Below are 20,836 nucleotides of genomic sequence, written 5' to 3'. Positions count from 1 at the left end.
GCGGTCAACCGAGCCAGACTACAAACATCTGGAGGGCATGAAGGAGAGGACAACTGGCACTTGACCTGCTCTTCACTTCCTTTACCTGATATGAGTCATCAGATTCGTCACAGACAACTGAAAACCAGTGTGTCAAAGTGACATTGAGAGCATATGCCTCAACTAAAAGCTCCAAGCTCGGCAAAATGAGTCACCGCTACTTCGCTCTAATGTAAAAAAATATATTTTCTTACATTAAAAAAAATATGGATTTTTGTAGCCTTGGGTGTTAATATCAAGACCTGTGCCCTCCTTCCAAAGAAAAATCTAAAACAATGTGATATTATTACCTGACTGCAATACAACCATTCAAATGTGGTAAAGGGCTTTGAGCTACATGTGTGGATCTCAATTTACAAAAATTGGACCCTAAGTAAATAAACACCAAATAAATACCAGACAGTAATAGAAAGAGTAACCATTAGCAAACATACTCTATGTCCTACCTGGCTGCGGTCACGTGCGCTCGTAAAGCGGATCTTCTGGATGAAGTAGAAGATGAGCCAGGCAGAGGAGATGATCATGAGTACGATGAAGGAGATGGAGACGAAGACCAGGGAGCCGCGGTTGATGTTCTTGGCCTGGCCGTGTTGGCCCACCACCACACTCACCAGCACCGTCAGGTTCCTCTCCAGCAGACCCAGGATCTCCTTGCCGTAAGACTCGGTGATCATCACTGCCACCGTGTCGCCTGTACCTGAGAGAGTAGAGGGGAGTTAACAGTGGCTAGGTTTTAGTGGTAATCCAACCAGAACTTTTCTTTGTGACACATCAAGCCAATGAAAAACCATGGCCAGTCAGTTCCAATCCATTATTTGAGGTAGTCAGTCAGTTAGCATACACTTATTCATGTTCCCTCCACTATATGTATCTGCCAGCTTTTACATGTCAGATGCATAACATAATAATTGCATAGGCAATTTCTCTTCACCCACATTGACAGGATCCACAGAGCCAAGTCATTAACAACATCTACAGATCTAAGAACAGTTCCCAGCTCTGGCAAAGTGGAACCAATCTCTTTAGCCACTATGAAAACACTCAGAGCCAGTCAATAGATTCTCATTCCTAATTTATTAACACATGGTTCTAAACACCTGCTCAGCCAAAACAACTGTGTAGTGACGGAGGATTGAATGTCCCATGGACTGAGGAAATACATGTGGAGACTGGAGAAATGTATGTGTGAATATATTCATCATGTGAATAATATACCCTATGTGAATAAATGTGAACTATTATGTCCCTGGTCCAGGCCTATACACAGCAACAAAGTGGATGTGGTATACATGCAGAGCAATTCATTCATTGACAATGACCGCAATGACTAGCAGAGAGCATTAGACAGTGGAAAATATTAATCGTTTTTTAAACTATACTGAGCAGTGGTAGAGCCATCTGTGATCATCATCGTCTTCATTTTAGTGAAATCCAGACAGCTGACTGCTACAGGCCAGGGGGAGTCATGTTACTGCTGGAGACGACTCCTCTCTGTCCCCCTGGGCTCTTTACCACAGCTTGCCTTGCCACTAATAGCAGCTGACAGTGCACTTTGTGTGTCTGTGTGCGTGTAAGCGTGTCTACTGTACATCAGTGTGTGTGTGTGTGTGTGTGTGTGTGTGTGTGTGTGTGTGTGTGTTTGCATGTGTGTGCGCGTTTAGACCAGTAAAGTGATGTTTCAGAAGCAGCACAGAGAGTGATGACCACCAGAGGAGTACGGGGCAGTTTACCTTGCCCCATTATTGACGAATGGCCGACAGCACACTGATGTCACACACACCAGGGACATTTGTCTCAATCTTCATGAGAGTAAGACCACCAGCACCACGGCTGCTCTGTGCTAAAAAAAACATTGCACCTCCAACATTAAAATAACATTGTGATGAAAGAAGTAACAAGACATTCCCTGACAGCTCAATCATCTCCTTTTTAAAATCACCAAAACGTCCTTGAAAAGGTTGACTTTGAATTATCAATAAACCATGGCTGCTTCTTATGAGATGGGAATTCCTTGTTCAGAGAACGAGAACATGAGAAAGAGAGAGAAAGAAAGGTCTGTAATTCAGAAGGCTGGGTATAATGACTCCCTGTCGTACAGGCTGAAAGGCAACAGGTTAAGTCATTACGCTATTGATCTCTACCTCTCTCAATCGCTTTCTCTATACCTTTCCCTCCCTCCCTCCTCTGTGGAAGCCCTCTCTTAAAGGTGCCCTTTAGCCAAAAGCCGCCTGGCTCCTGACTCAGCTTTTTTGGGGAGCACGGGTGCCACAGGAGATGTGGCGATTGAGGCCACCTTTGCACTGAGCTACCTGACAAAGACGAGGAGGAAGAGGAGAGAGGGAGGAAGGGATTTGTTAACATTGGCTAAGGGGGCTGGTTTTGTTGTGGTCATTCGGATTTGGAATCCCAAGGTTTGCGTGTACTTAAAGGGATAGTTCACTCCACAATTACAGGGATAGTTCACCCCACAATTAAAGGGATAGTTCACCCCACAATTAAAGGGATAGTTCACCCCACAATTACAGTTTTTCAGATGGTATCAATAGGGCTGTGTCAAAAATGTAATAACCGTGTAGCTGACGGTTATAGATGAAGACCATCATGAAAATAAAATAACCATCAAAACCGTTTAATTATCTTTAATTTCATGTAGATAAACTTGACCTAATAGTGGGTGTGTTCACTAATGATTATAAACAATTTTTTTGGTAACTTAGTTTTTAATAGACTTTCTACATTTCCTCCTCTCCTCCTTCGATGCTCCAGCAGCGATCTGCTAGACGGGCGGGGGTGTAGAGCGCTACAGGCTATGGCACTTCAGCACAAATATTGTTTGATGTGTGGACAATCTTTTACACAATGTACGTTTTCTTTGCTTGCTAGTAAACAAATAAATAGGTATTTTATTGAAAAAGGTTGCATGTGTCTGACTATTCATTAATTATTCAACAGCAGTCGACAAGGTTGTACTGGCTCTGAGGCCTATAATGCTCTAATGTTGTGTCAAATGGACAATGTGCCAATCCTCTTTAACCTGGCATGGTATAATTTGATACGGAATCTTTTCTTCATTTCTAGATGAATCAACGCTGATCAGGCCATGTCCTGGCCGATATGGTGCCCTTGGCGAGGCCCCATTTTCTTTGTCGTCCTCCTATCCCCGCAATGTAGAATAGTAGCCTAGGCTTTACAATGTCGGCCCATAATGTACTTCTATGAATGCCCATGTGGTAGCCTACCGTTTGTAAAACAGGCAATTCACCACTAATCCCTGTCATTTGGTTACATTAAAATGCAGGTTAATGCATGTATTAATTACAGCAATATATCATTCTCATTCTCGGAATGGAAATGTTGTTTGTAGAGTTCAAAACCTGCTACACTTGAGAGAAACAAGTTTTGGTTTATTTCATAACCATCATTTACGCGCTCCATGTGAGCAATGAGCATGTGTCTGGTTTCTCTGTCCTGATAATGGAGCGCGTACACCTGAGCACACATAGAAATACCTGGCCTACTTCTCGCAAATGTCAAATGCAAGTGCTCAGCTGGGCTTCTCAGTCCGCTTTTGTTAACATCCATTCAAGTGATAATAGTTCCTCACAGTATTTGAATAATCTTCCCAACACTCCCACTCGATAATCAGCGAGGCTGATAAATAGGCTATGGACATGTTGTATTTCTTTCTATTTTAATGATCTTATCTTCATACTATAGCATAGCTGTCCCCTTCACACTTTCATTGTCAATTCATTTACACTGTTATTTTAGTCACTTAGCAGATGCTCTTATTCAGAGTGAATTACAGTGCATTCATCTTAAGATAGCTAGGTGGGACAACCACACAGTCATATTAAGTACATTTTTCCTTAACGTGGTGAGAGGGCCAAGAGACCAGAGGTGGCAGAATGGAGTGTTTGGGTTGGGGTGTAGGGTTTGAGCATAGCCTGAAGGTAGGGAGGGTCAGTTGAACACCAGGCAGGCTGCAGTATTCTGGATACTTCGCAGGGGTTTGATGGCACAAGCAGGGAGCCCAGCCAACAGAGAGTTGCAGTAGTCCAGACAGGAGAGGACAACTGCCTGGATAAGGACCTGTGCTGCTTCCTGTGTGAGGTAGGGTCATACTCTATAGATGTTGTAGAACATGAACCTGCAGGAGCGAGTCTCTGCTTTGATGTTTTGCAAAGAACGTCAAGGTGTTGACCAGGGTCACGCCAAGGTTCTATACACTCTGGGAGGGGGTCAACGTGGAGCTGTCAACCATGATGGAGAGGTCTTTCAGTGGGCAGGCCTTCCACGAGAGGAACAGCAGCTCAGTTTTAATTCATCATCTTATAGCTGTTAGCAGTTGATGTTATTCTTCAATAACACAGACCCCAAAACAAATCAGGGGGAGAAAAATAGGTTTATTCAAAAATAACAAATCATATATGCTATGCTGAGAGGTAGATGTTCCTTCTTTCCTGTCCTCAGTTCTCTCCACAGAAGAAAAAGATACATTATGTAATTTACAACCCCCAACCCTAGCCTGTGGTTGACCAATTAGAATTCCTTGCAGTAAAATTGGGCCAATGACCAAATAACAAGTATCCTGTTTCAGGCTCAATGTATAGACGATTCAGACCAATGATATCTTGTCACACGTAGCTATGAGTCCAGGACTGAAAGCCTTACACAGATTCTAAACAGATGTTGAACTCAAAAATAACTTTCCATTGATCGTTAATTCCCTATTGACCTCTAGTCCTTTGCGTTGTGTATAATATTCTTACGTAGGCTTTCCTGAAAGTAGGCTAAGGTAGGCCTAGGTGTTTTTAATACGTTTTAAGGAAAGGAGAACTATTTGCTCGTGTCGGACATACACTGGTGGCTTTGATTGACAGGTGCTTTTACGGGGGTGTGTGTGTATGCGAGTTTGCTGATTCTCTCCATAGGCCTATATGTCCATTCGGAAAGTTTCCTAAAGTAGCCTGCCTGGATTCCATCTCTTTAATAAGATTCAAATGCTCCTGTTATGATTTAATCTTGTAAAAGGCCTGTTTTAACCTACTATAAATATGAATTGCCCTCACTAAACCAGGGACGGGCAACTGGCGACCCGCATTTTGAAGGCCCTCTGATCAATTCCTTCCTGAGGAACTCAGTCAGGGTCTCAACTTACTGTTGAGAGGTAGAATAGTAGAATACATAAGGTGCAATTTCAAAATTTGGTTGTGCATCAGTTTTTATCTAGTTAAGACAATCAATTAGCCCATGTCAGCTAACTTTTTTTTAGATTGGTAAATTAGTTTAGCGGCCAAGTATTTAAACTTGTTATCATGGTCGAATTACCAGCCAGGGGGCCCGCATTGATTTGTTAGTATCACTCCGATATGATTTTTTATTTATCTTTTAATTAACTAGGCACACTCTTGGCATTTGGGGCAACAGGTAGCCTAGTGGTTAGAGCGTGTATAATTGCACAATTTTTATCTATATCCGATGTGCATCAACACAAAACACGCACACACGATCTGCACCACCTCTGCGTATCACAAAAGAAGTGCACCTGCCTTTATGATGCACTCTATTAACCAGGGATCGATGGGAAATCACGGCCAGTCAAAACAATGGGCCGTGCGCAGCAGGCCGCTACCATTAAATTATTAGATTTATGGGGCCAGGCTAGTTCACCATAGACCCAGCACTGGTTAGGCCCATGCCAGTTCACCATAGACCCAGCACTGGCTAGGCCATCACAGACCCAGCACAAGTGTTATACCATAGCCCAGGGGCCAACCGGGCCATGACGCAGCTTGACTTATTAACTCCAGTGCCACATGCTAAAGTCCTGGATGTTAATATCTTTTAAAGTTAAGATGAACTAGTCTCATACCCTCCTACTCTGTAACCCTGAAAGTATATGAACACACAAACACAGAAAAAAGGAGCAATACTTTGGGTTGACCTTTGAGTTGCAATTAAATTGGATAAAAAGACTTCTGTGATTAAACTACAAAACCGTTAATTTAAAACAGAATAGATCTAAAGTGGTTTGCTTTCATCACAATTAAATAATTTGTCATGATCTACAGCTACTGATTACAGCTAAGTAATTAGATTGTAGTTGCCAAATGTTGTCGTACAGTAAATACGTGATGGTATAATGGCAACAATGTTAAGTGTTGCTAAGTGTCTAAATGACTTTACACAGAGAGGAATGATATATTAGGTAGCCTAGTGGTTAGAGCTTTGGGCCAGTAACCGAACAGTTGCTAGATCGAATCCCTGAGCTGACAAGGTAAAAAATCTGTTATTCTGCCCCTGAACAAGGCAGTTAACCCACTGTTCCTAGGCCATCATGGTAAATAAGAATTTGTTTTTAACTGACTTACCTAGTTAAATTAAGGTTAAGTAAAAATTTTAAAAAATGGTGTGTGTGTGTGCATGCTCTTCAGTGAGTGTGTGTTGCGTCTGAGGGCAGGGGCATAAGCCAACAGTCTATTCTCTGATGACTCATACAGTAGTCATCTGGTGTGTCTGTCCTGTCTGAGCGTCCACGGAGAGCATTAACTAACCTCCACCTGTTTGTCACACAATGATACAGCCAGGTCCTCAGCCTCGTAACTACCAGAGTCCCAGAGATGCTGACACTCTGATAACATACACTCAAGCATGTAAGCACAGTTGCCTACAGGTAATTGGCTGATAACACAGCCAAAAACACAGTAAGACGCTTGGCTAGAATGAGACTGCAGGGACCACAAGAGCATCTCGCTCTCTCCCTCTCCCACAATGACTACCACCCTGTAGCACTCACATCTATAATCGTGAAGCGCTTTGAGAGGCTGGTTATGGCACACATCAACTCCAACATCCCAGAGCCACTCCAATTTGCATACTGCCCAAACAGATCCATAGACGACGCAATCTCAATTACACTCCACACTCCCCGTACCCGCCTAGAAAAGAGGAATACCTATGTGAAAATGCTGTTCATTGACTACAGCTCAGCGTTCAGCACAATTGTCCCCTTCAAGCTCGTCACCAAGCTTAGGACTTTCTGCAACTGGATCATGCTTCCTGACGGGCAGACAGCAGGTGATGAGGGTAGGAATCTCCTCCGGGTAACATCTCCTCCGCCATGCTGACCCTCAACACGGGGGCCCCACAGGGGTGTGTGCTTAGTCCCCTCCTGTACTCCCTGTTCACCCAAAACTGTGTGGGAACGCTGACGATACGACGGTGGTAGGCCTGATCACCGGCGACAATGAGAGGGCCTACAGCGAGGAGGTCAGTGACCTGGCAGTGTGGTGTCAGGACAACAATCTCTCCTTCAACGTCAGTAAGTCCAAGGAGCTGATCGTGGGACTACAGGAAACTGGAGGGCAAGCACGCCCCCATCCACATCAACAGGGCTGCAGTGGAGTAGGTCGAGAGCTTCAAGTTCCTCAGTGTCCAAATCACTAAAGACTTAAAAATGGTCCACATACACACGCACGGCCGTGAAGAAGGTGCAAAAGCGCCTCTTCCCCCTCAGGAGGTTGAAACGGTTTGGCATTGGCCCTCAAATCCTCAAAAATGTCTACAGCTGTACCATTGAGAGCATCTTGACTGGCTAATTCATTGCTTGGTTTAGTTAAAAGCACCGCGCTCGATCGCATGTCGCTACAGAGGGTGGTGCGGGCAGCTCTGTACATTACTGGGGCTGAGCTCCCTGCCATGCAGGACCTCTATATCAGTGTGAAAGGAAGGCCCAGAAAATCATTAAAGACTCCAGCCACCCAAGCTATAGACTGTTCTCTGTGCTTCCCGACAGCAAAGGTACCGGTGCATTAAGTCTGACACCAACAGGCTCTTGAACAGCTTTTATCCCCAAGCCATAAGACCACTAAATAGCTAACAAAATGGCTACACAGACGGAGTTGACACTTGTATTTTATTTTTGCACTCTCCCTATGCACATTCACAGGAACTACACACTCATGCACACTGTCACTCCAACATACACACTAACACTCAATTCATCATTTGCTCACACAAACATAATATGCACATGCAGAACCAGTCAAAAGTTTGGACACACCTACTCATTCAAGGGTTTTTCTATTGTATAATAACAGTGAAGACATCAAAACTATACAATCACACATATGGAATCATGTAGTAACCAAAAAAAGTGTTTGAAGAATCTAAAATATATTTTAGATTCTTCAAAGTAGCCACCCCTTTGCCATGCTGATAGCTTTACACACTCTTGGCATTCTCTCAACCAGCTTCACCTGGAATGCTTTTCCAACAGTCTTGAAGGAGTTCCCACATAAGCCAAGCAATTGTTTGATGCTTTTCCTTCACTCTGCATTCCAACTCTTCCCAAACCATCTCAAATTTGGTTGAGGTCAGGTTATTGTGGAGGCCAGGTCATCTGATGCAGCACTCCATCACTCTCCTTCTTGGTCAGATAGCCCTTACATAGCCTGGGAGGTGTGTTTGGGGTAATTGTCCTGTTGAAAAACAAATCATAGTCCCACTAAGCACAAACCAGATGGGGTGGCGTATCGCTGCAGAATGCTGTGGTAGCCATGCTGGTTAAGTGTGCCTCGAATTCTAAATAAATCACAGACAGTGTCACCAGCAAAGAACCCCCACACCCTCACACCTCCTCCATGCTAAACAGTGGGAACCACACATGCTGAGATCATCCGTTCACCTACTCTGCGTCTCACGGCGGATGGGACCAAAAATCGCACATTTGGACTCATCAGACCAAAGGACAGATTTCCACCGGTCTAATGTCCATTGCTTGTGTTTCTTGGCCCAAGCAAGTCTCTTATTATTAGTTGTGTCCTTTAGTAGTGGTTTCTTTGCAGCAATTCGACCATGAAGGCCCGATTCACAGTCTCCTCTGAACAGTTGATGTTGAGATGTGTCTGTTACTTGAACTCTGAAGAATTTATTTGGGCTGCAATTTCTGAGGGTGGTAACTCTAATGAACTTATCCTCTGCAGCAGAGGTAACTGGGTCTTCCTTTCCTCATGAGAGCCAGTTTCATCATAGCGCTTGATGGTTTTTCAAAGTTCTTGAAATGTTCAGCATTGGCTGACCTTCATCTCTTAAAGTAATGATGGACTGTAGTTTCTCTTTGCTTATTTGAGCTGTTCTTGCCATAATATGGACTTGGTCTTTTACCAAATAGGGCTATCTTCTGTATACCACCCCTACCTTGTCACAACACAAATGATTGGCTCAAACGCATTAATGAAAGAAATTCCACAAAATAACAAGGCACACCTATTAATTGAAATGCATTCCAGGGGGCTACAACATGAAGCTGTTTGAGAGAATGCCAAGAGTGTGCAAAGCTCTTATCAAGGCAAAGGGTGGCTACAATGAAGAATCTCAAAAATTGTCACATGTGCTCCCTCTCCAGTCGCTAGCTCACCAGGCTGCTCGTTATTGCGCACACCTGTCACAATCGTTACACGCACCTGCGTCTCATCAGACTCACCTGGACTCCATCACTTCCTTGATTATCTGACACAAGTTTACAAAATTATCTGACACAAGTTTATCAGACACAAGTTTACAAAAACATAGGTTGGAGTCATTAAAACTAGTTTTTCAACCACAACACAAATTTCATGTTAACTTCACTGGGGTAGGGGGGCAGCATTCGGAATTTTGGATGAAAAGCGTGCCCAAATTACACTGCCTGCTACTCAGGCCCAGAAGCTAGGATATGCATATAATTAGTAGATTTGGATAGAAAACACTCTAAAAGGTTCCAGAACTGTTACAATAATGTCTGTGAGTATAACAGAACTGACATGGCAGGCGAAAACCTGAGGAAAATCCATCCAGGAAGTACTATTATTTTGAAAGGCTGTTTTTCCATTGAAAGCATATCCACCATACAAAGACTTAGGACCCAGTTCACGATCTCTATGGCTTCTTCTACATGTGGCCAGTCTTTAGGCATTGTTTCAGGCTTTTACTCTGAAAAATGAGGGAGATACAGCACTTTCAATGAGTGGACAGTGGAAATTTCCAGACATGAGTCCACCGCGTGATCGGGAACACGCATTTCTTGTTTCTCCTTTTCTATTGACAAAGCTTTTGTCCGGTTGAAATATTATTGATTATTTATGACAAAAACAACCTGAGGATTGATGTTTCTACGTGCCACCAGATGAAGATCAAAGGTAAGTGATTAATTTTAACGCTATTTCTGACTTTTGTGACACCTCCTTGGTTGGAAAATGGCCGTATGGTTTTCTGTGGCTAGGCACTGACCTAACATAATTGTATGGTGTGCTTTCGCCATGAAGCCTTTTTGAAATCGGACACTGGTTGGATTAACAAGAAGTTTATCTATAAAATGGTGTATAATACTTGTATGTCAGAGGAATTTTAATTATGGGATTTCTGTTTGAATTGGCGCCCTGCAATTTCACTGGCTGTTGTCGAGGTGGGACGCTACCCAGTTATACCAGAGAGGTTAACAAACTATAGTTTTGGCAAGTCGGTTAGGACATCTACTTTGTGCATGACAAGTAATTTTCCAACAATTGTTTACAGACAGATTTCACTATCACAATTCCAGTGAGTCAGAAGTTTACATACACTAAGTTGACTGTGCCTTTAAACAGCTTGGACAATTCTGAAAAATGATGTCATGGCTTTAGAAGCTTCTGATAGTCTAATTGACATAATTTGAGTTAATTGGAGGTGTACCTGTGGATGTATTTCAAGGCCTACCTTCAAACTCAGTGCCTCTTTGCTTGACATCATGGGAAAATCAAAAGAAATCAGCCAAGACCTCAGAAAACAATTGTAGACCTCCACATGTCTGGTTCATCCTTGGGAGCAACTTCCAAAGCCTGAAGGCGTCACTACAGACACCCTGGTTCGAATCCAGCAAAGGACCTTGTGAAGATGCTGGAGGAAACACGTACAAAAGTATCTAAATCCACAGTAAAACGAGTTCTATATCGACATAACCTGAAAGGCCACTCAGCAAGGAAGAAGCCACTGCTCCAAACCCACCATAAAAAAGCCAGACTACGGTTTGCAACTGCACATGGGGACAAAGATCGTACTTTTTGGAAAAATGTCCTCTGGTCTGATGATACAAAAATAGAACTGTTTGGCCATAATGACCGTCGTTATGTTTGGAGGAAAAAGGGGGGGGCTTGCAAGCCAAAGAACACCATCCCAACTGTGAAGCACGGGGGTGGCAGCATCATGTTATGGGGGTGCTTTGCTGCAGGAAGAACTGGTGCACTTCACAAAATAGATGGCATCATGAGGATGGAAAACTTGGTGAATATATTGAACGAACATCTCAAGACATCAGTCAGGAAGTTAAAGCTTGGTCGCAAATGGGTCTTCCAAATGGACAATGACCCCAAGCATACTTCCAAAGTTGTGGCAAAATGGCTTAAGGAGAACAAAGTCAAGGTATTGGAGTGGCCATTAAAAAGCCTTGACATCAATCCCATAGAAAATTTGTGGGCAGAACCGAAAAAAGCATGTGCGAGCATGGAGGCCTATAAACCTGACTGTTACACCAGCTCTGTCAGGAGGAATGGGCAAAAATTCACCCAACTTATTGTGGGAAGCTTGTGGAAAATCTACCCGAGACGTTTGACCCAAGTTAAACAATTTAAAGGCAACGCTACTAAATACTAATTGAGTGTATGTAAACTTCTGACCCACTGGGAATGTGATGAAAGAAATAAAAGCTGAAATAAATAATTCTCTACTATAATTCTGACATTTCACATTCTTAAAATGAAGGTGATCCTAACTGTCCTAAGACAGGGATTTTTTTTACCAGGATTAAATGTCAGGAATTGTGAAAAACTGAGTTTAAATGTATTTGGCTGAGGTGTATGTAAACTTCCGACTTCAACTGTATATCACTCCCTTTGGTTCCTTCCCCAGGTGTCATTGTTTCTGTTCCAGTTTCACGTCTGTGCGTTGTTCGTGTTTCTTGTTTTGTATTATGTTTTAATTTATTTATTAAAATGATTCACTCCCTGAACTTGCTTCCCGACTCCCAGTGCACACGTTAGCCTCTCCAGGGTAGGGGGCAGTATTTTCACAGCCGGATGAAAAACGTACCCAAATTAAACGGCCTACAACTCAGGCCCAGGAACTGGAATATGCATATTATTAGTAGATTTGGATAGAAAACACTCCGAAGTTTCTAAAACTGCTTGGATGATGTCTGTGAGTATAACACATTTTGAAATCTAGCAATGCGGTTGCATTGAGGAGATGTTAATCTATAATTCTTGGAATGGCAGTTTAATATTTTAGCAATGTTGGTGCTGATTCACCGGCAGTATTGGAGGCAAAATATTTTCTGAAAGACACGCGCCAATGTAAAATGCTGTTTTTATATATAAATATGAACTTTATCAAACAAAAAATGCATGTATTGTATAACATAATGTCCTAGGAGCGTCATCTGATGATCGTCAAAGGTTAGTGCTTCATTTAGCTGTGTTTTGGGTATTTGTGATGCATGCTAGTTGCTTAGAAAAGGGCTGTGTGGTTATTGTGTCGATGTACTCTCCTAACATAATCTAATGTTTTGCTTTCGCTGTAAAGCCTTTTGGAAATCGGACAACGTGGTTCGATTCAGGAGAAGTGTATCTATAAAATGGTGTAAAATAGTCATATGTTTGAGAACTTTTAATTATGACATTTTGTGGTTTTAAATCTGGCGCTCTGATTTTTCACTGGCTGTTAAATAGTGTGGGATGATTTCGTCCCACCTCCCCTAGAGAGGTTAAAAATATAAAAATTTGTTTAACACTTTTTTGGTTACTACATGATTCCATATGTGTTATTTCATAGTTTGTCTTCACTATTATTCTACAATGTGGAAAATAATAAAAATAAAAACCTTGGAATGATTAAGTGTGTCCAAACCTTTGACTGGTGCTATACATTTATACTGACGTTACACACAATCATCATATACGCTGCTGCTGCTACTCTGTTCATCACATATCCTAATGCCTAGTCACCTTACCCTAAACATATCTACTTCTATTACTCCAGTATCCCTGCACATTGTAAATATGGTACTGGAACTGACTGACCCTGTATATAGCTTCCTTACTTCTTATTTCTCGTGTGTTTTTGTATTACATAGTTAATGATTACTGCAAGTGTTGGGTTTAGAGCTTGCAAGAAAGGCACGTTAATGTACTTGTGCACCCCCCTCTCCCCCTCACCTCTCTCTCCACCCTCCCTCTCCTCTTCCCCCTCCAGCTCTAAACAGTTATCTGTAAATCGCCACAGCTAAGTCTACAGACAGGCATTCACCACCGAGGAAAACAGAGAAAGAGCAGGGCAAGAACGTGCCCATTCACCACAGAAGAAAACAGAGAGAGCCAGGCACGCACGTGGCCAGGCATGTTTTCATGCCTCCCTCTCTGGCTATGTTTTATAGGTGGCCCTTAAGGGCTGAATCTAGACCTGCTGTGATGGCTTGCTTCCAGATAGTAATCCAAGGCCTGGATATTGTTTTTACCCCTAATGGTTAAGGGTATTACTTGGGTAAGGTAAGCTGTTCCTAGACCTGTGGCATGCCAGTCAGCACAGTAACAGAGCTCCCGAGTGGCGCAGCGGTCTAAGGCACTGCATCTCAGTGCTAGAGGCGTCACTACAGACACCCTGGTTTGAATCCAGGCTGTGTCACAACCGGCCATGATTGGGAGTCCTATAGGGCGGCGCACAATTGGCCTAACCTCGTCCAGGTTTGGCCGGTGTAGGCAGTCATTGTTAATAAGAATTTGTTCTTAACTGACTTGCCTAGTTCCATGGGACGGTTGCGCTAATGCGCTTAGCATGAGGTTGTAATTAACAAGAACATTTCCCAGGACATAGACATATCTTATATTGTCAGAAAGCTTAAATTATTGTTAATCTAACTGCACTGTCCAATTTACAGTATCTATTACAGTGAAATAATACCATGCTATTGTTTGAGTGCACAATTCTGAACATGAAAAGTCATTAATAAAACACAGGCACATTTGGGCAGTCTTGATACAACATTTGAACAGAAATGCAATGGTTCATTGCATCAGTCTAAAACTTCGCACATACACTGCTGCCTGTGGCCAAAATCCAATTTGCACTTGGGCTGGAATAATACATTATGGCGTTTCTCTTGCATTTCAAAGACGGTACAAAAAAAAGAAATTTTTTTTCTTTCTTTGTATTATCATTTACCAGATCTATTGCGTTATATTATCCTACATTCCTTTCACATTTCCATAAAAACAATGTTTCCTTTCAAATGGTACCAAGAATATGCATATCCTTGCTTCAGGGCCTTAGCTACAGGCAGTTAGATTTGGGTGTCATTTTAGGTGCAAATTGAAAGAAAGGGGCAGAACCTTAAGAGGTTGTCAGTGTGCCTTCTTGTGCAAGGCTGATGTCTATCTCTGACCCATATCTCCACGCATCATCTCTGGTTTGCCCTTATCTCTCTTGCACTGTATTAGTGCTGCTGCTGCACAGAAAAACACACACACACAAATATGTTTGTGCACAGCACGCATACACCCCCCCTCCACACACACACCACAGCTGTGGTTCTTCTTCCTTCAAAGTCAAATCCATATACAGCATATCCCATATTCCATGACATTAATAAATAATTCCCACCCGTGATAAATTATGTGCTTTTCAGGCAAACAGCGATCGATACTGAATAGTATGCGCTCGGGGGAACTATCAGCATTCCACCGTTCGTTCATGGTAGAAAATGACCTTATAAATTAGTCATGGGACTCCTTCTATATTTATAAACAGCCCATCGATCCCACCCAGATAGTGCCGTCACACCTTCTGACTCTTCTCTACCCCTCCCACTTCCTCCCTCCCTTTCCCTTGCTTCTCCTACTGCTGCAAGACTCAAACAACCATTGTCTGCATGGCTTACCAGGTCTATGGATGCTATACAATATTTCTCACTTTGTTTTCTTTCATCCCCTCTCTCCTTTCTCAGTATTTATTTTCCTCGCTCCTCCCGTTTCCTGTCCTCTAACCACCACTGTCTGCCTGCCTGGGCTCCCGAGTGGCGCAGCGGTCTATGGACCTGCATCTCAGAGCAAGAGGCATCACTACAGTCCCTGGTTCGAATCCAGGCTGGATCACATTCGGCTGTGATTGGGAGTCCCTTAGGGCAGCGCACAATTGGCCCAGCATCGTCCGGGTTTGGGTGGGGTAGGCCGTTATTGTAAATAAGAATTTGTTCCTAACTGACTTGGCTAGTTAAATAAAGGTTACACATTCCCAACGATCGGCTCCTCAGTGCTATAGTGATTCTACACCAGCTCCCGCCCCCTCTCATTCTCTCTTCACCTCCTCACTAGAATCTTTCTTTATTGTCTCATTCATGCCGGCTTTTCAATGCTAGCTTGAATTAGCTCAGGGTATCCCCTGGGGTGGGGTGACGCTAAGGTGACATGCAAAACAGCTCTAGGCTAGCCGTCAGCTACTGTCAATCACTCACTCATACAGGAGAGTCATTCAAGTATCTGGTTACATTATAATGGATGTTTTTAGACAAGCTTCATGGAACAAATTGTGATCCAAAGGTCAGAAGGTCTGACTTTACTCATACAACTTTACATTGTGGCCAAAATAAGCTGAGACAGACAGTGATGGTAGCAATGACAGAGAGTGAGTAGGAAGAAACACATGTGAAGCAAAGGAGAGAAAGAGACAGCTGTGACGAAATATGTTTGTGTGCCCGTGTTGGCCCACGTGTGTGTATCTGTGGGTGTTGCAGTGTAACAGTACACCGGCCATACCCAAGCCTGCTGGCTGTGTTGGTGTTTGGCTGTGATTGTGGCTGAGGTCCAGCACGCAGGAGTCAGTCTCCATGTCCTTCAGTCAGGACAGCCACACTGTCTGTCCCCTCTACTGTCCCCTGCAGCCACAAACAACAAACTGCCAGCAAACACACTGCACTATGACTGCTATATGCCCCCCCCCCCCCCCACACTATCAAATGACCCTTGGCAGGCAGTATAATGCCATACACCCACCAATGCAGCAGGTTAGCTGGCTATAACACCATATGGCAACAGCTAAATGCTAACTTCACCACCAACACAGCAGGTTAGCTAGCTATAACAACATATAACAAGAGCTAAATGCTAACTTCACCAACACAGCAGGCTAGCTGGATATGAGCACCATATAAAAATAGCTAAATGCTAACTTCACCACCAACACAGCAGGTTAGCTAGCTAGAACACCATATAACAAGAGCTAAATGCTAACTTCACCACTAACACAGCAGGCTAGCTGGCTATAAGACCATATAACAAGAGCCATACAAACAAGCCAGATGAATAGCATGTATAAGCAATGAACCCATATAAATAGGCCAAGCCATACGTAGCCATAAGAATATGACTACCTGGTCATGCATAAGCCATATGGATAATAATCCATATGAATACATCTAGACGGTGTCCTCCATGGAGTTGTTTTATATGAGTCAAATCAAAACCCATATAAAGCCATACATAGTCCTTAAGCCATATAACAATTCCAAGGCATACAATTAATACATTTTAATTTGATGTTTTATTGTCACATACACTGGATAGGTGCAGTGAAATTTGTTGTTTTACAGGGTCCGCCATAATAGTACGGCACCGTTGGAGCAAATGAACAGTTAAGTTCCTTAGCTGTATAAACAACCCATTTGAATATGACACTGTGACCTCACCTTCGTGGCCCATCTTGACGGTGTCCTCATTGGAGTTGTTGTTGTAGATGAGCACGGCTGAGGCGTTGAAGGCCGAGGCCTTGAGGATCTTCTCCTTGAAGGTGCAGTTGCCGCGCTGCAGTAGGGCCACCCAGTGCCCCGTCCGAGGAGGCACCACGAAGCGAGTGTGGGGGTTGCAGCCCTGGCGGTCCACCACTGGAGGGGGGAGGGGTGAAGGGTTAGGAACCATACCAAATGGTGAGTGGTGTCAGTGTATTTGAAGGAATGCTGATAAACTACTTAACTCATTCATATATAATTGAGTAATCAAATAAAGTGAATGTAAGTCAAAAGTCATAGCATGGAACTACTGTGGGGGTTCACCCCTGCACAGATACAGCATAGAGGGAGTGGATTAGACCCCCCCCCCCGACACACACACACACACCTCAGTCTCTGTGAGTTGCTTAACTTCTGCCAGTGTATAAAGTAGTTTAAAATGCACACAGCTGCCTATGGACAGCAGTCACTAGCTCACATTTCGTGCTAACTAAAAAAAACACAGTTTATTGCCCTTTAACAAATGCACAACCAGGAAATCCAGTGGCTTATAATGGGTCACTATAGCAAAACAAAATCACAACATCAAAGCTAAGTACTGCACGGAGTGACTGCCGAGAAGACACCAACGAAAAAAGGGTTACACATTAAGCAGAAAGCATGATCCGTTTACAAAATGGGCAATTCTTCAGTAGTTACCGGTCACTCAGGTCAATGCTGTGTAGGGCTGCACATTTTGGGGAGTATTCAGGAGGTGGAAACTTTCCGTGGGAATTAACGGGAATATATGCAAATTAATATTAATACCATTTAAATGTAGTTGTTTTTTGCATTGGATATATTTACCATATTATATGGAGACAGAAACATAAACCTTATCATAAGTAGACAATTGCAAATGACTAAATCCTTCCAATAGAAATGTTAAAAAACTATTTAGTTACGAATTGAAGTTTAAATGAGTTGACTCTTCACATGGGATGATTTCACTGAACAACAAAAGAAAGGGAATATTGAATGATCCATCGCATCTCCCCAAAACATTTTCAACATACATCTGCAAAATGATAGTCTAGAAACTAATGCTTTGGTTGTCTTCCTCTCATGCTTCCATGTCTTCTCCCTGGACCTACTCAATGTCCACCTCTTGAACATCAGACTGAGGCCTCATCTTCACTGTCACGTTCCAACCTCGTTGAGAATGGCTCGTCAGGCTCAAAAAGCCTAAAATTTGCCCGGATGGCCACCAATTTTTCAACCCTTGTATTGGTCAACCTGATGCGTGCTTTGGTGTGTGTGTGTGTGTGTGTGTGTGTGTGTGTGTGCGTTCCCAAACAAGGACCAGTTGTGCTCTGAGGCGGCTGATGTTGGTGGGATTTGGAGGATAATGGAGGCAACAGGGGAAAGAGCCTCAGATCCAAAGTCCCTTCCACCAGGTGGCTGATGATATATGTTGGCACGACTGCCATATTGCATCTCCATCCCAAAGCCCTTGCTTAGAAGTGTACTTCGCCAGACTGCCAAGAACCTTGCTCTCATCCAGGCCAAGGTGGCGAGACACGGTAGTGATGACACCATAGGCCTTGTTGATCTCTGCACCAGACAGGATACTCATGCCAGCATACTTGGGGTCCAATATGTACGCTGCGGCGTGTATGAGCTTCAGGCAGAAGTCTTCACGCTTTTTGATGTATTTCAGGACTGCAGTTTCCTCTGCTTGGAGCAACAGTGAAGTGGGCAGGGCAGTACAGATTTCATTCTCTTACATCTGCAAGCAGAGTCTGAACATCAGACAGGATGGCATTGTCTCCCTCAATCTGTGCAATGGCTACTGCTATAGGTTTCAGGAGTTTCAGGCTTCTTACCACTCTCTCCCAAAATACATAATCCAGGAGGATCCTCTTGTCCATATCAGCAGACTGTGATATGGCCATTTCTTGGAGAGACTCCTCCTCCAGGAGACTGTCAAACATGATGACAACACCACCCCAACGAGTGTTGCTGGGCAGCTTCAATGTGGTGCTCTTATTCTTCTCACTTTGCTTGGTGAGGTAGATTGCTGCTATAACTTGATGACCCTTCACATACCTAACCATTTCCTTGGCTCTCTTGTAGAGTGTATCCATTGTTTTCAGTGCCATGATGTCCTTGAGGAGCAGATTCAATGCATGAGCAGCACAGCCAGTGCGTGTGATGTGAGGGTAGGACTCCTCCACTTTAGACCAAGCAGCCTTCATGTTCACAGCATTGTCTGTCACCAGTGCAAATACCTTCTGTGGTCCAAGGTCATTGATGACTGCCTTCAGCTCATCTGCAATGTAGAGACCGGTGTGTCTGTTGTCCCTTGTGTCTGTGCTCTTGTAGAATAGTGGTTGAGGGGTGGAGATGTAGTTAATTATTCCTTGCCCACGAACATTCAACCACCCATCAGAGACGATTGCAATACAGTCTGCTTTCTCTATGATTTGCTTGACCTTCACTTGAACTCTCTTGAACTCTGCATCCAGCAAATGAGTAGATAAAGCATATCTGGTTGGAGGGATGTATGCTGGGTGAAGAACATTCAGAAATCTCTTCCAATACACATTGCCTGTGAGCATCAGAGGTGAACCAGTTGCATACACAGCTTGAGCAAGACATTCATCAGCATCTCTGACTACATTCCTCCATTGATAAAAAAAAAGGAGGACCATGAGCTGCTGCTATCGATAAGGTGTCTGATTCATCATTTTCACCTCGAATAGAAGTAGGAGGGACTTTTGTCAGAGGTTTCTTGTTGTGAGCACTGAGGGATCTTTATGCACTTGGCCAGATGATTCTGTATCTTTGTTGCATTCTTCACATATGATTTGGCACAGTATTTGCAAATGTACACAGCTTTTCCTTCAACATTAGCAGCAGGGAAATGTCTCCACACATCAGATAGTGCCCGTGGCATTTTCCTGTAAAGACTGGAAAAAACATGAGTAAAAAAAAAAAAACTAATACAATTCCATGTAGAGATACAATGGAGTTGTTTAACTAACTATTTAAGATGAATGTTTTAAAATGAAACGTGAATTAACACTCAGTTTTGTATTTATTATGGATCCCCATTAGCTGCTGCCAAAGCAGCAGCTACTCCTCCTGGGGTCCAGCAAATTAAGGCAGTTTATACAATTTTAAAAACATTACAATACATTCACAGATTTCACAATACACTGTGTGCCCTCAGGCACCTACTCTACCACTTCCACATATCTACAGTACTAAATTCATGTGTATGTATAGTGCGTATGTTATCGTGTGAGTGTGTGTGTATGCCTGTGCCAATGTTTGTGTTGCTTCACAGTCCCCGTTGTTCCACAAGATGCTTTTTTAATCTGTTTTTTAAATCTAATTGTACTGCTTGCATCAGTTACTTGATCTGGAATAGAGTTCCATATAGTCATGGCTCTATGTAGTACTGTGTGCCTCCCATAGTCTGTTCTAGACTTGGGGACTGTGAAGAGAGCTCGTGGCATCTTATGGGGTATGCATGGGTGTCCGAGCTGTGTGCCAGTAGTTTAGTCAGACAGCTCAGTGCATTCAACATATCAATACCTCTCATAAATAAAAGTAGTGATGAAGTCAATCTCACCTCCACTTTCAGCCAGGAGAGATTGACATGCATATTATTAATATTAGCTCTCTGTGTACATCCAAGGGCCAGCCATGCTGTCCTGTTCTGTTCTGAGCCAATTAAAATTTTCCTAAGTCCTTTTTTGTAGCACCTGACCACATGACTTAACAGTAGTCCAGGTGCAACAAAACTAGGGCCTGTAGGACCTGCCTTGTTGATAGTGTTGTTAAGGCAGTGCATTGCTTTATTATAGACAGACTTCTCCCCATCTTAGCTACTACTGCATCAATATGTTTTGACCATGACAGTTTACAATCTTGGGCTAACTTATTCATTGACACGAACTCTGAAACTAACTATAACTCTTTGTTGAGTGTTGCAGTCGCTGTAGTAGCTGTCGTGTATAG

General features: G+C 43.1%; 1 protein-coding gene across 5 annotated transcripts in view; it reads right to left on the bottom strand.

The window, feature by feature from the left end:
- LOC115170946 (E3 ubiquitin-protein ligase RNF130) overlaps nt 1-20,836 on the bottom strand; it is a 72,895-nt gene that overhangs the window by 31,215 nt on the left and 20,844 nt on the right. For 3 of the 5 annotated variants that reach the window (XM_029727379.1, XM_029727365.1, XM_029727360.1), the window contains exons 3-4: nt 16,790-16,984; nt 474-736 (exon numbers count right to left, since the gene is read on the bottom strand). In XM_029727379.1, coding sequence (XP_029583239.1) covers nt 474-736; nt 16,790-16,984 — 458 coding nt within the window. The remainder of the gene's footprint in view (nt 1-473; nt 737-16,789; nt 16,985-20,836) is intronic. The other 2 variants (XM_029727387.1, XM_029727372.1) reach the window with 1 other exon arrangement.

The sequence above is a fragment of the Salmo trutta genome, chromosome 3 (genome assembly GCF_901001165.1).
Source record: "Salmo trutta chromosome 3, fSalTru1.1, whole genome shotgun sequence".
Lineage (NCBI taxonomy): Eukaryota > Metazoa > Chordata > Actinopteri > Salmoniformes > Salmonidae > Salmo > Salmo trutta.
The sequence above is the reverse complement of the archived record's forward strand: the minus strand, read 5'-3'. Positions and strand labels throughout refer to the sequence as shown.